The sequence below is a fragment of the Gopherus flavomarginatus genome, chromosome 7 (genome assembly GCF_025201925.1).
Source record: "Gopherus flavomarginatus isolate rGopFla2 chromosome 7, rGopFla2.mat.asm, whole genome shotgun sequence".
Lineage (NCBI taxonomy): Eukaryota > Metazoa > Chordata > Testudines > Testudinidae > Gopherus > Gopherus flavomarginatus.
In genome coordinates, this window is record NC_066623.1 from 105,012,475 (window position 1) to 105,037,685 (window position 25,211).

Sequence of the window (25,211 nt, forward strand, 5' to 3'; positions counted from 1 at the left end):
AAGAGGCTCCTAATAAAGCCCATTTAGCTCTTTCTTTGAACAGAGAGAGAGAGAGTGTGTGGGGGGGAGAAGGGGGGGCAATAGATTAAACCAGTCCAGGAAACTGAGACACCTGTCCCCACCCCTCTTACTTCCACAGGGCTCTGGCATTCGAGCCCCTGGCTTAATGAGGTCCATTCAGATGAGGGTGACCCCCCTCATTTGGGACAGGTTAAGCATAGTTCTGCTCCTCTTTATTCACAATAATGCCAACACTGGTAACAGGATTTCACTACCCCTTCATTCAGTACTAAGGTGATTTGTAACCCAATACCAGCCAAAGTTAATCACTTTGAGCAACACACCGCTCTAGCTGCTGGATATCTAAGCAGCATAAGGTATGTCCATGTAACTACAATTTGCTCTTGAAGTCTCTCCTCCTCCCAGATAGCTGTCAGGGAAGAATTCAGCAGACCCTGCTTACAGTATCTAAAGGGTATGTCTACATCTACAATTTTGCAGCGCTGGTTGTTACAGCTGTATTAGTACAGCTGTATAGGGCCAGCGCTGCAGAGTGGCCACACTTACAGCAACCAGCGCTGCAAGTGGTGTTAGATGTGGCCACACTGCAGCGCTGTTGGGCGGCTTCAAGGGGCGTACGGGGAACGCGAGAGCAAACCGGGGAAGGAGACCAGCTTCGCCGCGGTTTGCTCTCGCGTTCCCCGAACCCCCTGCAAACCGCAGGGAAGGAGACCTGCTTGCACAGGGGTTCGGGGAACGCGAGAGCAAACTGGGGAAGGAGACCAGCTTCGCCGCGGTTTGCTCTCGCGTTCCCCGAACCCTCCTGCAAACCGCAGGGAAGGAGACCTGCTTGCACGGGGGTTCGGGAACGCGAGAGCAAACCGCAGGGAAGGAGACCTGCTTGCTCGGGGGTTCGGGGAACGCGAGAGCAAACCGGGGAAGGAGACCTGCTTGCACGGGGGTTCGGGAACGCGAGAGCAAACCGGGGAAGGAGACCAGCTTCGCCGCGGTTTGCTCTCGCGTTCCCCGAACCCCCCTGCAAACCGCAGGGAAGGAGACCTGCTTGCACAGGGGTTCGGGGAACGCGAGAGCAAACTGGAGAAGGAGACCAGCTTCGCCGCGGTTTGCTCTCGCGTTCCCTGAACCCCCCTGCAAACCGCAGGGAAGGAGACCTGCTTGCTCGGGGGTTCGGGGAACGCGAGAGCAAACCGCAGGGAAGGAGACCTGCTTGATTACCAGAGGCTTCCTCAGGTATGCTGGGATACCTGCTTATTCCACGGAGGTCAAGAAAAGCGCTGGTAAGTGTCTACACTTGATTACCAGCGCTGGATCACCAGCGCTGGATCCTCTACACCCGAGACAAAACGGGAGTACGGCCAGCGCTGCAAACAGGGAGTTGCAGCGCTGGTGATGCCCTGCAGATGTGTACACCTCCTAAGTTGCAGTGCTGTAACCCCCTCACCAGCGCTGCAACTTTGTGATGTAGACAAGCCCTTATTTAATGTGGCAAATTTTGGTTCAGGGCTTTGTTTAAGTTGGCCTTTCTCACCCCCAGTCTTCCAGCAAGATGGTGACTGACCTTTCCTTGGTCAATATCTCGCCCAGAGGCCCAAAGGTGCTGGTGACTTTTGTCTTCTTAGGTGAAAGAGAGAGAATTTGGAGTTTTCTGCCTCCTTCTTTTATAGAGCAATGAACCTTTGAAGTGGATTCTTCTGAAGATTTTCCTTCAAATCAAAGTTTATTCAGTGAGGTAGGTGACATGGAGTCTGGTGATGAAGGAGGCCCCATGCTGTCTCTCCTTACCTGTGTTTGCTTAAATGGAAATGTGCTTTGTCTCTTGCCAACTCCTCTCCCTGCTTTGTGGATGCCCCTATTTACTACTTATATGTAAATTGAGGTAAACACCCATTCCTTTGTTTAGGATAGACTTGTTCAACAACTCTTGCCTAGGCAGCGGTGTGTGGTTTTTAACATGTGCTAATAATATCCTACAGGGGGTTTTCATAACTTTCCATATAATGTTGTTACATACATTTCACCGTGATATTATTGATGAGTGAGTTATTTGTTTTCAAATGATACCTTACCAGGCATATTTTGTACAAAGATTATTACAGTGGTGTGTTGGGTGTGAATATAGGGTGCTGTTGGTCACAGTGGGAAAACTGACAGTAAATAAAATGCAATTTTGAGTGAGCTTTGATGGCTGGGAATCAAAAATGGTATGGGTGGCTGACTAAAGGAAACTGCATATCCATGCCAATTATATTTGACTAAGGCACTATGTCAAAATTGGTCCAGTTCTCATCATCCTTTCAGGACTCTTAGAGTAGCAGAATAAATGAAAGAATGAGACCCATAAGAGAATTTACAGTCCCTGATTGTCAAATGATTAACAAAAGGCTTAAACTCTTGTTATGTTTCTCTTTTGTTACATGGCAAGATAAAGAAAGGGGATGAATTCTGTACTGACTTAATCTGTGCATTCACTGACTTCAGAGTGTGCATAAATTAGTGCAGAATTCACTAGAATTCTTCAAAAGAAGAGATTTTTAAAGCCAATTTAAAACCCAACAGCCAAAACAAAAAACAGATCCCACCAGAAATCAAAACCCAAGCTGTTTCTTCTCCCTCTCCTGACTTCTATGACATATGGCCAAATTGTAATCTCTCAGTTACCCTGTTTTAAATCTGGAGTAACTCCAATGATTTAAATAGAACTACTCTAGATTTACACCACAGTAAGTGAGATTATAATCTAGCCCAATAGACTGATTATCAATCCTCAGTAGCACTAGTATTTGCTCACCTGCTCTTTTAAATTGGATCATTTTATCTTCACTTTATCCGTTTTGGGGGTATATTTGAGAAAATGTACAAACTGGTTAAGAGGCTGTGTTTCTGTGGGTATGTCTTCACTAGCAATGTTAAAGCGCTGCTGCGTTGCAGCACCAGTGCTGGGAGAATGTAAGAAAACCACCCCCATGAGGGGAGTAGCTCCCAGCACTGGTGTGCTGTGTACACTGCTACTTTACAGCGCTGAAACTTGCAGCGCTCAAAGTGGTGTTTTTTCACATGCCTGAGTGAGAAAGTTGCAGCGCTGTAAAGTGCCAGTGTAGACTGGCCTATCTGTGTAAGCTGGCAGAATGACTCACTGTGTTAACATTTTACCTCTGAAGTTAGCATATTACTCTCCACATATTCCCAGTGCACAGATGCCAGTTTACGCTTGAGAAGCTTTAGCATTTTTGGGTGGGCCTATGAAACAATTCCACACCCCACAAAGTAATAGACTCCTGGTCACCACTATGCACAAGGACTGCAGATTTGGGGGAGGGTTAGAGGAGTGATTTTTTTTTTTTTTACCTCCTCCCAAGCTCTATTGATCTTTCCATAGAAGGACAAGTGTAGGGCAGAGAGAGATGCTGGGTGCCATACAGCATCTTTCTGCAGAAATGGAGCCCAGCTGCTTGTGGTTGGATCTAGGAACAGTTGCCAACATTTAAAAAAAATTTTTTTTTTCAGATGACAGGGCTTTAGAGGGTGTTATGTGCATTGTGATGAATTTCAGCTCTTTATATACTGACAGCAGAATTTTCCCCAATGTTTGTAAAACCAGAATAAATGCATTGTTGAGTGAATTGAGTTATTTTGGTATACTCCAGTGTAACTGACAGCAGAGCTGTAATTAATTATAATAAATACCTGTATGCCTAATAGAGTTTTATTCCCATTTTGCAGATGGGGAAACTAATGCAGAAAGGTTAAAAGTCTTGACTAAGGAATCAGTCCAGTTGTCACTGAAGCAAATGGAAAAACTCCAGTGACTTCATTGGGAAATTGGGTTGGACCTGAACGCCACAGAGGAATCTGTGTCACAGCTGGTATGAGATGGAGGATTCTTTTGACCTCAGTTCTGTCTTGGTCCTCTAAAGTAGGATTCCACTAATATTACTGAGCTACTCTACCATGATGTGGCCAGAGGCCACATTGACTGTTTAGCATAGGAGTCTGCACAGCTGGGTGGCAGCATGCAGTAGGCCTAGTGTCAGGGCTGTCCTTACCCATACACAAAGTACACAGCTGCATAGGGCACCAGAAGATTTGGGGCACCAAATTGCCCCAAATTTCCTGGTGTCCTACGCAGCTGTGTGCTGCTCCAGTGGCCAGCCCGATCCCCCAGCCAGCTGAGCTGCCCAGGAAAGCTGCCCCCGCCCCTGCTCCACCTCTTCCCCATGGCTTCTGCCCCAGCCCTGCTCTTCCCACCCCTTTTCTGCCTCAGCCCTGACCCCACTCCACCCCTTCCCCAAAGCCCCTGCCCCACCTCTTCCCGCCCCTGCTCTGCCCCAGCTCCGCCCCCACTCCACTTCTTCCCCGACCTACGTCCCAGGGGACTGCAGCAGGGGTCAGGCCTGCCCTGCACTCACTGGGTATTGGTAAGCAAAGCAACCCAGCCCTAGCATGCTTCATGCTGCCGGCTCCCAGCCGTGCCACTGGTGAGTGCTGGGGGGCAGTTCACCCCTGCCCCCCAAAGTCCCAAGGCTGGGAGCCAGGGGAGCAGAGCAGAGCAGGCTGGGGCGGAGTCACTCCACTTCCTGCCATCCCGTGAGTGCAGGGTCGGGCATGCTCTGCACTCACCGGGCGGCAGGAAGTGGAGCGACCTGGCCCCAACCTGCTCTGCTCTGCTGGCTCATGCTGGGGGGTGATTTCTCCCCTGCCCCCCAAGCCTGCTCCTGTCCCTCCACAGAGGCCTGGGGATCCCCACACACTGATGGAGGCCTGGGCCCACCCCCATGCAGGGGGGCTGCATAGGGCACCAAAATGGCTAGGGATGACCCTGCCTAGTGCCATCAGCAGAAGACCCTTTGACATTGTTCTTTACAGGTACATATTGGCCTGGTGTCCCGTACTTCCCTCTGCCCAAGAATTGAGGGACCTATTTCACAAAGACCAGTCCTGGGATGGGTAACTATAGAGGGATGTGAATAACCAATCATCTTTAAGAATAATAACAATGACCAATGTTCAACTCTAGTGATTGGCTTATATTTTCCAAGTTGAATTCAGAAGAAAAAGGGCTAGAAACTTATGTAAAAAAAACTAATTCTGAGATTAGATTTGACATTCTGAGGTCCTCAAAGCTGAGGCAGTGTAGACAATATCATAAGTACTGCAGTTAAGGACTGAATAGAATAATATGAGTGTGATGCCTTGGCAGAGCTGTGTGGGCAGGGCTGGCCTTAAGGGTGGGCCACCTGGGCAACCACGGACATGGGGGAGCCATGTGGCAGTGCAGAGGTGTGCGCTGCTGGTGTAGAGTCAGAAACCACTCCAGGCTGGCAGGAGAGTGCCCAGAGTTCTCCCTGCTTCCTCCTGGCAGAGGAACTGATAGGGGAGGTGGGGAAGCGAGCTGTGACACACAGATACTGCTCCCCCTCCCCAACGTTCCTCTATGCCCCCGCAGGGGGCTGTAGGGAGAGAAGTGAGAAGCAACACCAAGCACTCTGTGCATCCAGGTCACTTTCCCTACCTAGGCTGCTATTCTTGTGTCCTCCCCTGATGCAGCCCAGGTGGGGAAAGAGACCTGGATGCAGAGAGACCTGATGTCGCGCCTCAGTCCCCCCCTCACAGCCCTGTAGGGTGTGTGGAAGAGCAGCGTTCGAGGGGGGAGGGCAGAGCGAGCAGCAATGCCAGCTACTCTGTGCATCCAGGTCAGTTTCCTGAGGGGGGTGCAGGGGTTAGGGGAACAGGGCAGGGGTTGGGGTGCAGGAGGGGGTGCTAAGATTGGAGCAAAGGGGGCACAATGCAGGAGTTAGGCGTGCCGGGGGGGTGCAAAGCGCACAGTGAAGGGGTTGGGGCAAAGAGGGGGTGGGGAGCCTGGGGCACCCTCAGGGGCAACGGCCAGCGTGGGGCACCTATGGGGGCCAGAAGCAATGGGGGGTCAACACACCCATGAGGACTGGAACGCCAAAATACAAGTTCACCCATTTTCCCTAAGGCCAGCCCTGTGTGTGGGAACCCGGGATGGAAACAAAAGAGGTGCAGCAAGCCAAGAGCTGGGTGTATTGGCCGAGTTGTTGGGACATTTAATGCTACATATAACTGCTTCCACTGTGTCAGGCTTGATCCATTTAAATTAACCTCTCACTTTTAAGAATGTTAAATTTGCTCACAGGTTTTAGCAAGAAAAAACCTGAAAATAAAAAAGGTGTTGTGAAGTGAAACTTGTTTGTGTGTAGGGGTGAGGTGTTACATGCAGTATTTCTGAAAACGATGTCGTTAGGACATGTTACTCTGGGATGCATCCATCGCTTACTGACTTATTATGTGATATGACAAAATGCCGAAGGGGCTGATGCATCAAGCACCATGGGTCGCAACATGATGTAACAGGCAGGAGATTTGAAAGGACATGATTTTCTGAAAACTGTGTTTACAGGAACGATTTCCGAGAGTGTGCACACACACAGACAACTCTGTAGATGCTACAAATGAAGAAAATGGGGTCAGCTCTTTTCTTTTGAAATACTGCCAGTAGAATTTCTTAGCTCTGAAGAAACAAGTGTTTCTTAACTCCTGAAAGCAGTAGGTAATTCTTCTGAACGGCATTGGGCTAGATTCTCATCCTGCTTACATTGGGATACATTGGAATTATCTCCATTGACATACTCCGCCGGTACTCCCATTGATTTAAATGGTATCATTTGCAGAGAAGGAACTAATCAAAGTAAGAAGTGTGGCAGAATCAGGCCCGAAGTATGTGAAATCAGAATAGGGCTCTGTGTCTCCTATTATAGAATGACTCACTTTTAAAAAAAATTTGGAATGATTTTTAAAAATTAATTTGATTTATCCTATTTGAGAGATGAATTATTCATTTCTGACACAGCAAATTTTTGGGTATGTGCAATGCTGCATCCATTTTCTGGTGGTTTAGCAATTGACAGTGATGAGAGAGAAGGAACTAACATGCTACCTTGAAAAATATTATTAAAGACAAGCTAATAAACCAAATGAGGAAGCAGTAAGAACAGCCTTCTGAATCAGACATTGAAAATTTGCTTTTAATGAGCCATCCTTTTTTTAAAAAGCAGCAGTCTTGTCAAGCATCTATCAGATTTTATCTTTCTTTATTGAAGGAATGTGAATTAAGCTACTTAGGTTCTGTATGCCATTTAGAACTGAGTCTATGACTTCTCCCTATCTTGAAAGCAAGACTGTATTTAAAGTTTTCTGACCTTGTGTAAAAATCTTATTAATATTACAAGAACCATTCCATGCAGATATTGTTCTAAATTTTCATTTGGGGACTCTTTTCTCCTGGGTGTGGTAGTTAATACTTTAAAAAAGTTATGGCCCTAGTCTTTCAGGGTGCTTAGAGCTTCTTCACCCAGCGGGCCAGTAGAGTTGAGGGAGCCCAGCACCTCACAGAATTGGGCCCTATTGCTCTGATCCTGCAGAGATTTATACACATGCAGAACTGGGGCCTATATGAATAATTCACATGAGGGAACGGAACACACTGTGAATGTGTAACTTACACACACATATAAAAAATATTCAGCATCAGTGCTTCTATTCTATCCCTTTTCTTGTGCCTAAGCACTTCAGGAACATAAGAGCAATACGTGGTCTAACATGCTACATCTGCTGTTCTGCAGCACCTGGGTGGTACCAGCACAGAGGCACTAAAGAATTCTGAAATCCTATGTTGTAATTAATAAATTTATTTACTTATGTTACTAACAACACCATAGATTGTTCAAAGTGAAACAATTTCAAAAATTCCAATGTAGTTATCACTAACTGTGCTCTTGGTTTACTTTTTGCATTTTTTCAGCTTTCGCTGATTCTACACTGTAACATGGCAGAAAGCGGGCTGGCTCATTGGCAGTACTCCTCAGACATGCAGAAGACTTGTATTTGAAATCTACTCCTGATTTCTCCCCCTCCCTACAAGGGTCTAGTCTAACTCTCATTAAAATTAACTGAAAAGTCTATTGACTGCAGTGAGATGTGGATTGGGCCCTAAAGCCATAGCATCTGGAAGTACCACTGAGGCAGTGTGGGCAATCTTGAGGTGGGGATGGAAGGTAAAAACATTCTTGTGACTTAAATGTCTCTTCCAGCTGAATAACAAGAAGTGTCCACAAGCTCTAAGGCAGCCCTGTCCTGTTCTTCTCCTTATCTGAGAGATTGTTGGTTGTGCAGGGTTGGCCAGACCATGGCTCGTGAGCTGCATGCAGCTCTTTTATAGCTAACGTGCGGTTCGCGGAGCCCTCCACGCACCTCCCCCCATTCTCCACCTACCAGACTAGGGGGGGAGCTTGGGACCTCTGCCTTGCAGCAGGGTGGTGGAGTAGGGGACTTTTGCCCAGCGGGGAGGGGGGGTCTTGAGGCTTCAGCCCTATGGGGCGCACCTGCAAGGACTCAGGGCTTCAGCAGGAGCGGGACTAAAGACCCAAGACCCATAAGGCAGCTCACGTGAGGCTGAAGCCCTGAGCCCCAGCAGGTGCCTTCCGGCTCTTGAACTTCTGAAGATTGTCGTATGCAGCTCAGAGGGTCAGTAAGTTTAGCCACCCCGGTGATACAGGGACTCCAGAGTGAGAGAAATGAAGTGGAGGAATGTTAATTTGAAGCCATCTAGGAAAATATGGTGAGCAGTGTAGTGTTCTCAAGGAAGAAGGGAGCCTGAGGTTTCAGTGAATTGCTTTTATTAAACAATTGGAACATACTGGATCGAACTGGATTTAGTTTCTCACTTAGGCCTGGTCTACACTACGTGTTTAAACCGATTTTAGCAGCGTTAAACCGATTTAACGCTGCATCCGTCCACATGAGGCCCTTTATATCGATATAAAGGGCTCTTTAAACCCATTTTTGTCTTTGCGCCCCCAGCTGACCTCAGCTAAGGCCAGCCAGGAGCACCCATGACAGCAGCAGACGGTACAGAACGACTGAAAACTGTCGTCTCATCGCCAATTTACAATGGCACAGCAGATGGTACAGAACAACTGGTAACCATCTCTGCTACCTTGCAATGGCAAATGAACGCTGCTGTGTAGCACTGCAGTACCGCCTCTGTCAGCGGCATCCAGTACACATATGGTGACAGTGACAAAAGGCAAAACGGGCTCCATGGTTGCCATGCTATGGCGTCTGCCAGGGCAATCCAGGGAAAAAGGGCGTGAAATGATTGTCTGGCATTGCTTTCACGGAGGAAGGAATGAGTGACGACATTTACCCAGAATCACCCGCGACACTGTTTTTGCACCATCATGCATTGGGATCTCAACCCAGAATTCCAATGGGCGGGGGAGACTGCGGGAACTATGGGATAGCTACCCACAGTGCAAAGCTCCGGAAATCGACGCTAGCCTCGATACATGGACACGTATCGCCGAATTAATGTGCTTAGTGTGGCCGCGTGCACTTGACTTTATACAATCAGTTTTACAAAACTGGTTTATGTAAAATCGGAATAAACCTGTAGTGTAGACATACCCTTAGTCCCCAAACTGTCAGTTTCCTTATCCCCCTCTAGCCTAGTTCCTCTTCCCTTCGCACTTCCTATGAGATACTTTGGGTGTCCACAAGATGGCGTTATGGCACAGGTAGCTCCTATGGCTGGGGCCTGCCCGGGAGAGGCCCCGGGCATTCAGTGGGCCAGGCGATACCAAAGCTAACTGTTGGGGGAGAGGATTAACTATTGACAGCATTTTTCTTTTTCTCTTTTAAAGAAAGCCATTTTAGCAAAACAGTTTAAAAAAAAAACCAAACAAAAGTAAAATCTCTCCGTTTCTGGACATTTTTCTCCTCTCACTTATGCTCTTTCTTCGCCAGTGTAGGTCACTGTCTTAACTGGAGTTACCTCTGGTGTACGCTAGAGAAAGAGAGAGAGAGAGAGAGAGGAATGAGACCGGGATTTGTAAAACTATTGTAAATCTGTATTTTGACACATTTTTTAAAAGAGAGGTTTGACCTGATGGATCATAATAGCTCAAAGCAAATGAGGTATTTATTGTAATCTGTCACAGCAATCCCACCAGCACAAATGTGCACTATATTTGCATTCTAAAAATTAAGAAATATTTGTTGAATAATTGCTAATACATTGCAAGCTGTCACTGAAGTCGTTCAACAATTAGCTATTTTCCTCTTCATGTTATTAAAACATATTAGTCACTCCACTGACTATTAGCTTGCAAATTTTCTGTTTAAAGAAGCAAATGCATTTTTAATTACAGACCCAGTTTGTAGTCAGTGGAACTTTTGCCTGAGTGAGAAGTGCAGGATTAGTTCTCATTTATGGATTAAAAAAAAAAAGAGGTCTGAAGTGGGAAACCTTTTACAACTTTGTTATATCAGTTTAATATTTTAAAGTGGATGCAATTTCTTCAAAATTGTTTAAAAAAATAAATCCAAGGCTTAAGATCTTGATGTCTAACTGTTTTAACTTCGTTATGAATTATTAAAATTGTTGCTATTCTGTGAAAAACGTCATTGACAATAAGAGTACTGAAATGACCCTAACTCTAGTAGTGTGACTAGCACCGCAATGCTAATTTAGCACAATCAAATATTTTATGATTACAGTAGAGCCCAGAGGCTCTACTGTAATCAGGAGCAGGGGCCCCTCTATACAGAGATGTAGACACGGTCCCTATGCCATAGAGTTTATAATCTTGTTTTCATTCCATTTGCGGAACAAACTGTATTGGCATGTGGAATACACAGATTACCTCTCCATTAGAAAGGAGATTACTACCTCTGGAATGCTTTACAGTTTCTTGTCTTTATAATTTGACTACAATAAAGTGCAGAAGGTTATGTGGGTAGGATAGTCATGAAATCTCTGTTTTACCAGAAAGCTAAAATAATGAAGAAAACACCGTGTGTGTGTGACTGATTTACTATTTTCCTAAAGACATTAAAACAACACGTTTGTTTCATTTACTTAATAAAATTAAGATCATGGGCCAGATCTTCAATGTGAATCAACATATCTACAGATTTAAATCAACTGAGGATGTGGCCCTATAGTATAGAAGTGTGTTATTTGCATTTAGTGTATTATATACAAGATTTCAGAAACTAATCGTAATATTACACTTAATTTATTGTGTAAATTGTCTCAAGTCTCTAACATAGGAAAGAAGATGGCAAATATCAGTATGTTGCCCACAGTTTGTTTTCTGAAGGACAATGGCTAAATTCAACCTTGATTTATAGCATGCAATGCTGTTAAATTAGGGCAGAATTTGGCCCCTTGTGTGTAGCGTTTAAACAGAAAATACTGTGGACAAGATTCTGATTTAATTTATACCCACTGTAAAATCAGTGTAACACCATTGACTTTAGTGGGATCACTCCATATTTGTTTATTATTTTATATAACAGGAACTAAGACATATTGTTATCTTACCTCTGAGCTAGGTGACAGTTATTGCATTTATTACTGTATTTATTATTATCCCAAAGGTAATCAAATAATATGGGCTAAATTCTGCTCTCAGAGACACTGGTGCAAGTTGGGTCAGTGGGGCTGTATGGTGGAAATGAGAACAGACTTTGGCCTTAAACCTCTGTTCCCCTCAAATAAAAAGAATTAGTTGGTTTGAAAATAATCTGTTTTATTGCTGCAGATTCCTCTTTTGCAATCTGCTGGTTGCTTAATAGGCCATTTATTAATTTTACAGGTGAGGAAACTGAGGCCTTGTCCAATTAAAGAAATGATGGCACGCAGACTGTTTTTAGCTGCCATTGGGAATGGAGATTTGTTTTGCCCCTCTGCCAGACCGAGTAATATAAAATGTAGGTCCAACATTATCTGTGGTGTGGTACCCTGCCTCCCTACATCTGCTCAGCTCAGCAATGCGTTTGCTTTTCCAGGAATGGGATGAGACTAGCAAAGCAAAACCATCCACGCTTCAGAAAAAATGGGGGAAAGAAACAGTACCTGGTGTGGCGGCATTGCCCCAGCTCTTTCTCTCAGTATATTGCCCATCCCAACGTGGCACCTGGTCTCCCTCCGTGCAGAGATTGGGCATGCACAGGTCTGGAGCGCACAGACAGAGCCCGCCCAATGAGGAACGTCACTCCGGTTTTAATGCACACATGCTGGAGGAAGCAGGACGGCAGCCGCCGCCAATAAACACTTCGTTAGCAAAGGCAGTAAGCCCGGCTGCATGCAGTCGGCACTTGAGGCATTGTCACACCGAAGGAGAGAGCGCCATGTGCCACCCAGGACTAACCCGGCTGCTGCTCTTCCATCTGCTGCTGATCAAGCTGCACACTGGCAAAGGTGGGTCCAGGATCTCCGTGTCCATGTCCCCTGTATGCGTGCGCGCGCGTGTAGGGGGGTAACCGCACAGCATCACTAGGACCCGAGCTTTTGCCTGGGTCTCTCGCTCTCCCTTTTGACTACTGGTTGCACGCACTGTGTGTGGGGTTCCTGGCCGTACTGCACAGAGTGCGTGCAGGGAATGGGAGGCCAGTTTGCATGGGTTCCCTTAACTTTGATCAGTGATATAGTGGGGGCAGAGGCTGACACCTTGTTTGAATGGAAAGACTATCACAGATGCTGGCCGACTGGTAGTGACAGGAATTCATCTTTTAACCTAAGGGAAGAATTTGTCTGGTCAGTCGCCCGAAAACCAAACCCAGGAGCCCTGCGCCCTCTCTGCAAAGGAGCCAGGTCCCTTCTTAACTTCAGTTTGGGGTAGTTTCCATTTTGTGGGGGGAAAGAAAATATTTATATAAAGCAACCAGCGGAGAAGCTGACAATGGTCCCTCAACATGCGAGCTGCCTTTTGCACTGACAGTGAATATCCGCTAGGTCGTGGGTGCTTTTACGTTGGCATTTGCTTACCCTTCCCTCCAACCTCCTTTTGCCTTTAAAACAATGCCGGGTTATTTCCCGTAGTGGGTGAATTAGATGTTTGATGTGCGCGCAAGGCATCTTTTCAAACGGGCTATATTTAGCCAGGGAGAAGGGGATTATTGTAACCTACTTTAAGGAGCGGTGCATTGTCCTTTTGTTGTTAAACACATGCCTCCCCCAGTGCAGAGTCCCTCTCTAGGGAAGCACTGTGTGTGCAGCGAGCTAGCATCCATGACGGGAGCGTGGCCTGGATCCCCGAGCCCAGAGGATGCGGCCTGCAAAGCATGCCCTGGGCGGGGTGGGCACGGAAGGGAATCGCGCTCTAGCGCACGCGGCTCTGCCTCTGCTCCCCGCAGGCGCCGCAAAGGAGTGCGAGGAGGATCAGTTCCAGTGCCGGAACGAGCGGTGCATCCCCGCCATCTGGAAATGCGACGAGGATGACGATTGCTCGGACAACAGCGACGAGGCGGATTGCCGTGAGTACCCGAGCCGCGCTCCCTGCGGAGCTCCCCGTTGGCGGGCGGGCAGGCAGCCCGGGGAGGGGTGTCTCCGCTTGGCGGGAGGAGGGTTCGCTGTGCTGGGCGGCGCCTGGTGCAGAGGCGAGTTGGGGCAAGCTCGAGTCTTTTGCCGGGCCCGCCTGGAGAGCTGGGGTCTCCCGGGCCCGTCTGCCTTGGCGGTCGCTTGCAGGCTGCCGGAGCGCCATTCATTGCACCGGGGCACCCGGCGGCGCTTGTGTGTCCCGGGGTTTGGAAAGGAGGGTGGTGTGTGGGCGGGCTACAAAGCAGCGCTGCCCGGAGACACAGTGGAGCTGGCACCGGGTGCAGGCTGGAGAGACGTCTCCCAGCCCTGCCGTTCCTCTCCGCGTGCGCTTCCCCGCGGACGGACTCACAGCGCCTGCTGCTGCTGCTCAGAGGGAGCCTTATCCCTCTTGCAGAAAGGGGCGGATTTAGCTTTTAGCCTAGGTGAGAGCGGTACAGCGCGCGTGTGTGTGTTGGGGGCGAATTACAGTTGTGTTAATCCATGTCCCCTGGGTAACAGTAGCCGGTCCTGCTCTGCCGCTTTCCTGCTGCAAAACCCGGCCCGGAGGAAAACGATTGTAAATTGTACGGTTCCATCCTGTTCTCCCCGCCCCATTTCGGATTGGCTGCTGGGAAACACCAGATAGAGTCACATGGCATAAGCTGCCTATAGAAAAGTCTAGGAAGGGTTTGCTAGTTACCCTCGGTCATCCTCCTCCTACCTTCTTCAAGAGCCCACTTGCCTCGGTTAGCCAGGAGCTGTGAAGGGCTTCTGGGGAACTGCCCAGACTGGCTACATGTACAAAGGCAAAGCGGTTCCTTATTGCACCGTCATAGTGAATCGCTTAGCGATGGGGATTATTAAACTCTTTACTTGCAAAATCCTGTTCCGGTAATGATTCATCGTGAAAGATTTTAAGTGCGTTAACGAGGCAAAGAGATATAGGTTGCAAAAGCTTCCTCCTCCATACATCAACTGTGAATTTTTATGGTTCTGCTCTTTCCTCCTACTTTTATATCATTTGTTTTGACAAATCCTGTGTATGTGGCAACACCCTAACAAGAAATCATTGTTCAGGTTTAGTTCCTGGCATGGTTTTTTTTTAAATTGCTCATAGGACAGAGCTTGAAAGAAGTTGAATTTAAGTATGTATATACAAGGATTAGTGAAAAAAATATAGTGAACTAGCTAGTGTGCATGTGCACAACTGCTTACTATTGGATAGAATCAGAACTATCCAGTTGTGTGACATCAGTCCCTGTGCTGTTAACAGAATATAGTAGTGTAAGTGGGAGAAGAGAGGGTTCGTGCTTTGGAGCAGGGTGGCTTGGAGTTCTACCTCCTCTGTTCCTGTGAAGTCTCAGTTGGCCTTGGGGTTATGGTTGTCAATATGCCAAAGTCCCAGACAGTTGCACGTTATGCTATCAGTACACATGCTTTTCCCCTGTGTTGCCATGTAAGTTCTGCGAGTAGCAGCACTTCTCTCATCCTAAGTATGGAAGAAATGTCCATGAAAGCAAAGAAATATGGAATTAAGTCCCTTGTATCTACAAGATACAAAACAGCACTGCAGGTTTTGCTGTAGTAGCTGACCTGATATACCAAAGGCATGTCTTGAGAATTATATACTGCATAGGATAATAGCCACTGAATGCACACTTTGTTGTAATTCACTGGGTGAGCTCTGGAGACTTCATAAGCCACAAGAACATAACATGAGCGCTGATGAGTGGCAGCAGAACTAGGGAATAAGTTACAGTCATGCATTTTTCACTCTATTTCTTGCTATTAACATCTTCACAGTTTTTAATCAGGTTCACATTTACAGTCTCATCCTACAGTCCTTCTTTCTTAGGCAAAACTTCCACTGAATTCAATGGGAGTTTTGTTTGTATAAAGGTTGTGTGGTCATGGCCTGAATGGGTTCCTAATGTTCTGATTCTTTTATCCCAACTCAAAATAAATAGTACTTTATCCTCTGAATAGTCCCATTAGAATCAGTGAGATTTCTTAAATAGCAAGAATGAGTAAGGACCAAGCCTACCATGAAATACTGTATCACAAAAGACAAGGAATGTAAAAATGATATTTTTTTGATGAAGATCTGATTTGGTTGTATTGTGCCCTGTCAGAAAAGTCAGATGTGTAATTATGTTTTACTTAGAGTTTTACTTCTGTAGCTTTCAAAATTTTTTGAAAAAAATGTATTTTAGGCATGTGACTGGGATCCTGTTTGACCCTAAATATGAACAAAGGGGTCCTTGATGCATATGTAAGGAATTATATTATACTGTAGAGTGCAGAGTGGCATATGAACATGGATTAGGTGGGTGTATTATAGAAATATCCCGTATGGACTGATCATTTAATTAAGATATGGAATTTGCAGTGGATTTCATTTAAGTGGTCTCGAGAGCCACCATTTAAATTACATTTTTCACATGCTTATTTTTGCTAGCTTTTATTTACTTATTGCTGAACACTGATTTCTTTAAAATAATGTTAAAAGGGAATATATGTGTATTTATAATATAAAACACAGGTATACACAACTATTACATTAAGGGATACATAATAAACATACCCAGAGTATTTTCAGTGGGCTTTTGTTTCTAGATTACCACACTCCTTCTGTTGCTACTGGAGATACAATAAGATATTAAAAACAGTATTCTGAATTTACACATTCCAAGAACTTGATTTTTTCACAGTTAACTAGTAAAGCAGTGATGGACAGGGAAAAGGAAAATACATATAGCCCTGTAGTAGCAAATGCTGAGGCAGACCATTCCATTCTCAGTCCCTATATTCAGTTTGCTCAGAACTGTCTCAGAAGTATGTGATATGCATGTGTTAACGGATTTCTTATTGTATTTATCTTCACTTCTAGAGAAACAGGCTAACCTTTGTGGCTAGTTTGTAAATGATCAGCTTGTAAAATAAACTGCTCCTTGTGGATGTTGCCATTGAAATGCTCTGTTACAAAATGTTTCAGTTTTTTTTAGTAGTTCTATGAGAAGATGAAAATTTACTCTCTGCTTATGGGAAAATAGGGAGTTGATGGAGTGGCAGTACTCAATGTGCTTCTTCCTAGAAGCCTTCATTGTGCACAGACTGACGCTCTTCCTGTTTTCTGCTGCTCTACTGCCTGGTGAGTTTACTGTTGACTTTTCCAAGGAATTTGAGATTCCAAAGGAAGAGTCTGAGCCCCTTGCTTCATAGAGGTTTCCTCTGGGCTTTCTTTCTTTTCACTGAATTTCCTTCTTTTTGATTGGGAGTAGTGTGCCTGAAAGCATCCCTGTATTCACACCCTACACATTACTGTAATAATCTTTGTACAAAATATGCCTTGTGAGGTATCATATGAAAACTTAATATCTTGCTGGTCAATAACATCATGGTGAAAATGTACGTAGCAACATTATTTATAAAGTTGTGAAATCCCCTATATGATGTTCAATATCATACAGCCATGCCGAGGCAAAAATTGTTGAACAGATCTATCCTAAACAAAGGAATGTGTGTTCACCTCAATTTATATGTAAGTAGTAAATGGTCGTTAAGAAACCAGGGGGAGGAGATAGCAGGAGACAGCAAATTTTCATGTCAACACCAGGCTCCATATTGTCTGCCTCACTGTTCAAATAAACTTTGCTTTGAGCGGTTATCATCAGAAGAATCCATTTCAAAGATTCACTGGATTATAAAAGAAAGAGACAGAAAACCCATAAGCTATGTCTCTTTCCCCTAAGAAGACAAAGGCCATGGCTACACTACCAAATCAAGTCGACCTAAGGGCAAGCGGTGCAGTAATTACATCTTTTGTTTGTGTCTACAGCTTGCTCTTTGTCTTAGCAGTGCTTGTCCTCCCCAGGAGCACTTGTATTGATTGTACTGTCAGTGTGGGGAATTGTGGAATGGATCCTGAAAGCTAGTAACAGTCAACATAAGCAACGTAATGTTGACCTAACTATGTTGACCTTGACTTAGGCCTGGTCTACACTAAGGGAAGGTGTCGATGTAAGATACGCAACTTCAGCTACGGAATACCGTAGCTGGAATACCGTAGCTGAAGTATCTTATTTCGACTTACCTCCCATCCTCACCACACCGGATCGACGTCCGCAGCTCCCTGTGTCAACTCCACTACTGCCGCTCACTCTGGTGGAGTTCTGGAGTCGACGGGAGCGCGTTCGGGGATCACTATATCACGTCTAGATGAGACGCGATATATCGATCCCTGAAAAATCGATCGCTACCCGCCAATCCGGCGGGTAGTCTGGTCGTACCCTCTGCACCGCTTGTGGAGGTGGAGTTATTAAGTTGGCATAGTGGGGCATTTATGTCGTCAGGAGTGAAATTTAAGTGTAGAGACTTCCCTAGTTCGGTCAACATAAGCTGCCTTGTGTTGACCTAACTCTATAGTGTAGACCAGACCTCAGGCATCAGCATCTTTGGGCCTTTGGGAAAGATCCTGACCAAAGAAATGTCAATCACCATCTTGCTGGAAGACTGGGGCTGAGACAGGCCATTTTAAACAAACCCTTGAATCAAAATTTGCCGGAGTAAGTCTAAGACTTTTAGCTGTGTTTTCACTGTTGTTTGCTTGTCACAGTTTTGGTCTTTATGTCTCATACTTGAATTCACTTAAACCCATTTTCTTTCGTTAATACATTTGTTTTGTCCTTAAACCCATCCAGTTGTGTTTAAACTGAACTATCTGGTAACTCCAGTTAAAGTAGATAATTGTTCAATATTGACTCTTTACAGTGGTAATAGATCTTAATATCTGAGCGTCTAGGAGAGGGCTGGACAGCGCAGAACACACACTTCAGGAAAATTCAGGACTGGGAGTGTTGCTTCACCTTGCAAGTAACAACCAAGGCTGGTGGAAGCCAGAGTGTGACTGGTGTGTTGCTGACAGGCTGCTGGGTTGACAGCTGCTGGACCAGGGCTGCAGCTATACACAGACAGGGTGTTACCTGCATGCTGGCAGGCTGTTTATGAACAGCCCAGGTGGGAGCTACAGCAGCAAAACATTGTGAGGCACCCAACATTGCGGGGCAGGTGGTGACACAGCCCCTCACTGATTAGGATTGCACCGCAGAATGTGACAGGTAGCAATCAGAGTTGTATCCTCTGTCATGGATTTGATGTAGAATGACTGTGTGACTGAATGGAAATCAAGAGATAAAATGGTGATACCTCTTTAGTTACTGGATATGGAAGATTACCCAATCCCAATTTTTAAAAGGGGTTAGGTCAAACGTGGAACATGGCCGTATAGCAGTTTCACAAGTTGTAGGGTCAGATTCCTCCATGGGATAACTCCACTGATTTTAGGGGTTTTAAATAAGGGATGAATTGGAAACTCTGTCTCGCTTTAAAAAAAGGAAAAAGGTAACTGAAGATCATCTGTCTTTTTTTAACCTTTAACCAGTCACATGTCCTGCTGTAGTTGATGAAGGCAACTTTGGGTCCCTGGAACATTTATGTGAGCAGGCTGCAGAATTTGGCCCTATGTGAGTAAGGTATGTGAGCAGGATTTGACTCCCAGACTAATTGGATTATGAGTTGGTCACGTGGTTTTATAGAGTGTTGTCATGTGAGGTTATTTATCTGGAAGAGTTATAAGGATACAAAATACTAATAGGTGTGTGTATTTGTGTGTGTAAGATTCAGTTTAATTTAAAATACCTAAATCCAACATATTTGCACAGGCTTTCTTAAGTGCCTCTTTGACTTCGCTGTGATGAGGTACTATTTCAGTCCATAATATGGTGCCATTTTAGTGTTATTACAGCCTGACACATGAAACTATTTTATTAACTTTAGATATTTTTAATTTAAAATATTAAAGGGTCCATCCTGCATTAAGAACTACAAGTGCCCCTCACATTATGAAGGCAAATGTATTTCAGAACAGAGCAACAAAAATGATGAGACTGGAGGTATTGACCTGTGAGGAAAGATGAAGAACTGAATAGATAGGTGTGGCTTAGCTAAGTGACAACTAAATGGGAACATAGTAATCATCTACAGTGTTTGAAGAGTGTAAATGCCAGTGATGGAGAGGAATTGGGACAAGAGAGTTTTATCAGGAGTAATGAGAACAGAGCTCCTTCTTGCCAAGTTATGGTGTCTCTGCAGTGCTAACAGGAGTCAAAAGTAGTGAAAAAGGATTTTTCATTAAAGTCACCAAACACATGCAGGTGGTTGAGTAGGAAGATAGCTTTTTTGCTCAGTTGCTTTTCTGGTCATAACTGCACTTTAAGCATGGGTGGCGGGTCGAGCCCCCCCCTTTGGGGAGGCTAGCCCCCAGCTCTGCCCCTTCCTGCCCCCCAGGCCAGAGCCTCAAGACTCCCTGCCCCTCTCGGCTGGAGTAACGAGCTCCTCCCCCCACTCCGTTGGCCAGAGGAGCCCCAAGTGCCCCCCACCCCCTGGCCGGAGGAGCCCTGGGCTGGCAGGAGGCCTGGGCCTGCCCCCTGCACCTGCCAGGAGGATCCCCGAGTCCCCCTGCTCCTCCACTTGCCTGGAGGAGCCCCAGGCCAGGCGCAGCAGCACTGCCTGTGGTAGCTACACCACTAATAGCTATGCCTCTCATTGAGGTGATTTTTTTAGAGCTCTCTCCCAGCACTGTGCTACAACCATACAAACCATGTTAAAGCGCTGCCGCAGCAGCGCTTTAGTGTTGCCATTATCCCTGAGTGTTTTCTACCCCTTTCTCCCTGCTTTGTGTTTTGGCTAATTTCTTAGATTCATAGATTCATAGATTCTAGGGTCAGAAGGGACCAATGTGATCATCTAGTCTGACCCCCTGCACAAAGCAGGCCACAGAACCCTACCCATCCACTTCTATAACAAACCCCTAACCTATGCCTGAGTTATTGAAGTCTTCAAATTGTGGTTTGAAGACCTCAAGCTGCAGAGAATCCACCAGCAAGTGACCCATGCCCCACGCTGCAGGGGAAGGCGAAAAACCTCCAGGGCTTCTGCCAATCTGCCCTGGAGGAAAATTCCTTCCTGACCCCAAATATGGCGATCAGCTAAACCGTGAGCATGTGGGCAAGACTCACCAGCCAGCACTCAGAAAAGAATTCTCTGCAGTAACTCAGATCCCATCCCATCCAACATCCCATCACCAACCACTGGGCATACTTATCTGGCGATAATCAAAGATCACTTGCCAAAATTAAGCTATCCCATCATACCATCCCTTCCATAAACTTATCAAGCTTAATCTTAAAGCCAGGTATGTCTTTTGCCCCCACTACTCCCCTTGGAAGGCTGTTCCAGAACTTCACTCCTCTGATGGTTAGAAACCTCCCTCTAATTTCAAGTCTAAACTTCCTAGTGTCCAGTTTATACCCATTCGTTCTTGTATCTACATTGGTACTAAGCTTAAATAATTCCTCTCCCTCCCTAATATTAATCCCTCTGATATATTTATAAAGAGCAAGCATATCCCCCCTCAGCCTTCTTTTGGCTAGACTAAACAAGCCAAGCTCTTTGAGTCTCCTTTCATATGACAGATTTTCCATTCCTCGGATCATCCTAGTAGCCCGTCTTTGAACCTGTTCCAGTTTGAATTCATCCTTCTTAAACATGGGAGACCAGAACTGCACACAGTATTCCAGACATTTATTTTGGTGATGGATTTTTTAAAAATAGACAGTGCTCTTGTGTTTTAGACCTAACCTACTTGTAGTGGCTCTTTTTGATGTTTCTCATCCTGATTTTAGATTTTTGAAACCCAAAGCTCAGATACATTTGCTGTTGTTGTCACAGGGAGGGAGCTGGTTTGAGAAGGTTGTAGGGGAAATTAAGTGGGAGACGCAGATGGATTTTGGCATCTAAGGGCTTGGCTACACTGGAGAGTTGCAGCGCTGTAAACCCACCACCAGCGCTGCAACTTACTCACCGTCCACACTTGCAAGGCACATACAGCGCTGCATCTCCCTGGCTGCAGCGCTGGTTGTACTCCTGCTCTGCCTCGGATATAAAGCGCTGCTCCGCAAGTGTGGCCACCAAAAGCGCTGTAATTGGCCTCCGAGGTATTTGGAGGTATCCCAGAATTCCTGTTCAGCCACTCTGCTGTTTTGTTGTGAACTCCGGGCTCCCGGAGCTGCTTATCTAAAAAACAAACCCAGCTCCTGTTTGCTCGAGCAGAGGCAGGCAGGGGGATTCCTTTGGAATGTTCACAGCTTGATAGAGTTTGCTTGAGGAGAGAAGCAACACGGCGGGGGGGGAGGAGGGAGTCCGTTTTGGAGCAACTGCTAGTCTGAAAGCTATTTGCATTTAGTGAATAAGAGAGGGGTGGGGGAAGGGGTCAAAACTTTTAAAATGAGTGAAGGTTGGTGCTATGTATCTTCCAGTCTTTAGAACTTGCAAGGCAGGGAGCTGACACAGTGTCATCTCCAAAAATCCACTCTTTCTGTCTCCCCCATGCTCCCGGTCACATCCACCCCACCCTACCTCTTTTGAAAAGCACGTTGCAGCCACTTGAACGCTGGGATAGCTGTCCATAATGCACCACTCCCAACAGCGCTGCAAATGCTGCAAATGTGGCCACACTGCAGCGCTGGTAGCTGTCAGTATGGCCACACTGCAGCGCTTTCCCTACACAGATGTACAAAGACAGCTGTAACTCCCAGCACTGCACACCTGCAAGTGTAGCCAAGCCCTAAGTAGGGGTCAAGTTGAGAAGTTTGCTATGTGGGAGGTGCAGAAGCATTGGCAGTGGGGCATTAGGAATGGGACATACATTATTGAGGGGATACTAGTTTAGCATGAACATCTCTCGCTCCCTGTACTATCTACTGCAGCTCTCTTGCTCACCACACTCCTCACATCTCCTAGGAATTTTTAAAGATGAACTTGAAGCCCATAGTGTCCATGCTGAGCTCCACCCTTCTGAATCATTACACACCTTGTAAGAGGTTTCTGATCTCTATATTTTTTCCAAGCCCCCAGAAAAATATGTGTATTTCGTTTGAGTTTTGGAGTATTGCTTCTTGTTTTACTGCAGTGTTGCAGTGTCCCTAGTCTAAAGTAATTTGTCTATTCCTATGTAACTCTCCTCTAGAACAAACATCTGGTTCTAGCCAAAGGGAAACTGCATACTTTTATGCTACATGGTTAGGAAATGTTAGAAATGCAGAGCCTAATTTTTTCTAAAACGCCTTTTCTTGTTAAATAATTAATTTTTAGATTACTGCAAGATGGGGATATGAGCCTTTTAATATAATTCATGCAAATTTTTCTGCTCTGTGAAAATTCTTGCTGAAATACAAAAGATAACTTGTAAAGTCTAATTAATGTGTTACAATAATTCTATGAACTACTTACAAAAAAATTAATATTAAAATAATGTCAGGAGTCAGGCTTTAAATAAAGAGAAGCCAGGAAATTCAGAGTGGGGGTTAAAACTTCATTTTAATGCTACCTTAGTAAAGGGCCTGCGGTGTAATGAGCAGGTGATGGGTCCAGCAGACCTGCACTCTCTTCTATTACCTGTTACCTTTACCTCCAGACAGAAGGTGAATCTTAATATCTCCTCAGAGGTTTGAATCTGAAGAGTCATGATGGTGGTGCACGTATGAGGCTTGAATTTGGTTTGCTATATGTTGAAACAACTTAGCACCTCCATAGTGCTCTTCAGTAAGGTGAGTGAGTAGCCTTAGTCCCATTATACAGGTGAGGAAACTATGGCACAGAGAGCTAGTGTATGGTCAAGGGCATACAGTAAATCAAGGGCAGAACCAGGAGCAGAATTCAGATGTCCTAAATCCAAGTGTCCAATCCACTCGAGCATGCTGCCTTCCCAAAGGCACCTGAGGGGCTAATGATAAAATTTCATTCTTTGTTCCAGATTACCTGGCTTTTGTAATTCTGAGTCAGAACCTGGCAGTTAATCTAACCTTGCAGAGTTAATGCAAGGAGTGAATTTAACAGTAGAGCTCTAGAAACTACTAGAGAATGGGATTTATATGAGGTTTAGATTAGAATAACACGGAAGGCCATTAGCCAGGGCCTTGCTATCAAATTGCTGTAAAGGAGATGTTTTCTTTCAGAGACATTAATATTATTTTAATATTTATTAAATGATTGACAGTGCGGTTGGTGCCGTCAGCTCATTCTATGAAGTCACAGGGCTACATCTATGTTTTACTGAAAAAAGTCCCCGTATCTGAGATTTGCCGAGCTGCTCCATGGTCCTCGGCACATACTTCTCCAGACACTATGCCCTAGTCGAAGCCTCTAGATCTGATGTGGCAGTTGGCAATGCAGTTCTTTCCTCAGTTCTAGACTTGATTCTGAAACTCCCTCTCCTTAGAGGGATACTGCTTAGGAGTCACCCGAAGTGGAGCAACCATAGGGATGCTACTCGATGAACAAAAAGAGGTTCCTTACCCTGTGCAGTAAGTGTGGTTCTTTGATATGCATGTCTCCGTGTGGGCTGTACTTCCTGGCCTCCTTCCTTCTGAGACATGGCAGTAGTAGAGAAGGGTAGTTTGTCCATGCAGCCTGATACAGTCTTAGTGCGGGGCATGAGCGTATGTTGGGCCAAATGGGGGTCTTGCTTCATTCTTCACTGTTATTCCTTACGGAATCTGCCTGCACAGTGCACAACCTATTGCAGAGTGCAGGAAAGCCCTGCCCCTAATGTGCATTTACTGCTTCAATAAGAAATGGATAGGAAAACAAAAGCATTTAACTTATCTGCATAGCAGGTGATGGGACAACTAGGTCCCTAAAACTATATGTAGGCTATTAAATAAATGGTCTTATTTTTCAAAATAAAAAAGTGGCTCATTATCAGCTGGAGCTGCTGAATACTTGGCACATTTGAAAATCAAGTCATCTATTCAGGAACCTAAAGCTGAGGTTAGATGCCTAATTTGAAACACTCATTTTTGAAAATGTTGGCACTTATTCCTGGATTTGCCTTGAGCAAGTCACTTCACCTCTCTGCATTTCAGTTTTGCAAAAGGGGGGTAATAATGCTTGCTCATCTTTGTAAAGTGTTTTGCAGTCATGTATGAAAAGGGTTCTACAAGAACTAAGTAGTATTAGTAATTTTCTTATAAGTTGTAAACAACAACAAGACATCAACAAATTAGTATTAGGTCCAGACAAGTGGTTTTCAGTATTAGAGGAAGGCGCTTGAGAAGCCATTGAGAACATTGAATTCAGCCCAGGTGATGTCCCAGAGGGAAGTTTTGTGGCATCAATTAACTTATAGGTGACCCACACTGCTAGCCAATGGGGAGTAATTGGCAGTTTGCCACATGTGCAAGAAGAATGAGCCAAAAGGGGAACAATGAGAGACAGAGAGAATGATGTGTCTTCATATGAAGAAAAAATAATACATAGGGGTTCTTGGGTACCAGTTTTTAAATGGGTTAGGAACAGGACGACGTGCTTTGCTGCCAAGTAATTTCTCAGTCACGTTTGTAAAAAATAAAACCCATTTAGAAATATTCTACTATCCTACGGCACTGGATGCCAGTCAGTTCTGTAGCGCTATTGTAAGTTATGGTGGTTGGGGCCATTACTGTAGAATGTGGAGATTTGTCTTATTTTAAATAAAGACTCTGTAAAGTAGAAGGGCCACTTTGAGCTGAACCTATGCAGAACCCCTTCACCTTGTGGAATCCTGCAGATTGGTGCCCAAGTCAGTACCCCATATCCAAACACCCCTGGTTTTGGAGATATACCCATCCAAATTTAATGGCTTAGGTTTATTTCTACTGCAGATAGGAAACTCAATGGATTGGTTGAACTACTGTATCCACTGCGACTATGT

The 25,211-nt window shown here is 45.3% G+C and overlaps 1 protein-coding gene across 4 annotated transcripts in view; it reads left to right on the forward strand.

The window, feature by feature from the left end:
- The first annotated feature begins 11,764 nt into the window (after positions 1–11,764).
- LRP8 (LDL receptor related protein 8) overlaps positions 11,765–25,211 on the forward strand; it is a 284,937-nt gene continuing 271,490 nt past the window's right edge. For 2 of the 4 annotated variants that reach the window (XM_050962307.1, XM_050962308.1), the window contains exons 1-2: positions 11,766–12,304; positions 13,240–13,359. In XM_050962307.1, the coding sequence (XP_050818264.1) occupies positions 11,875–12,304; positions 13,240–13,359 (550 nt within the window). In that variant the 5' untranslated portion in view covers positions 11,766–11,874. Of the gene's footprint in view, positions 12,305–13,239; positions 13,360–25,211 lie in introns of all 4 variants that reach the window. The other 2 variants (XM_050962306.1, XM_050962310.1) reach the window with 2 other exon arrangements.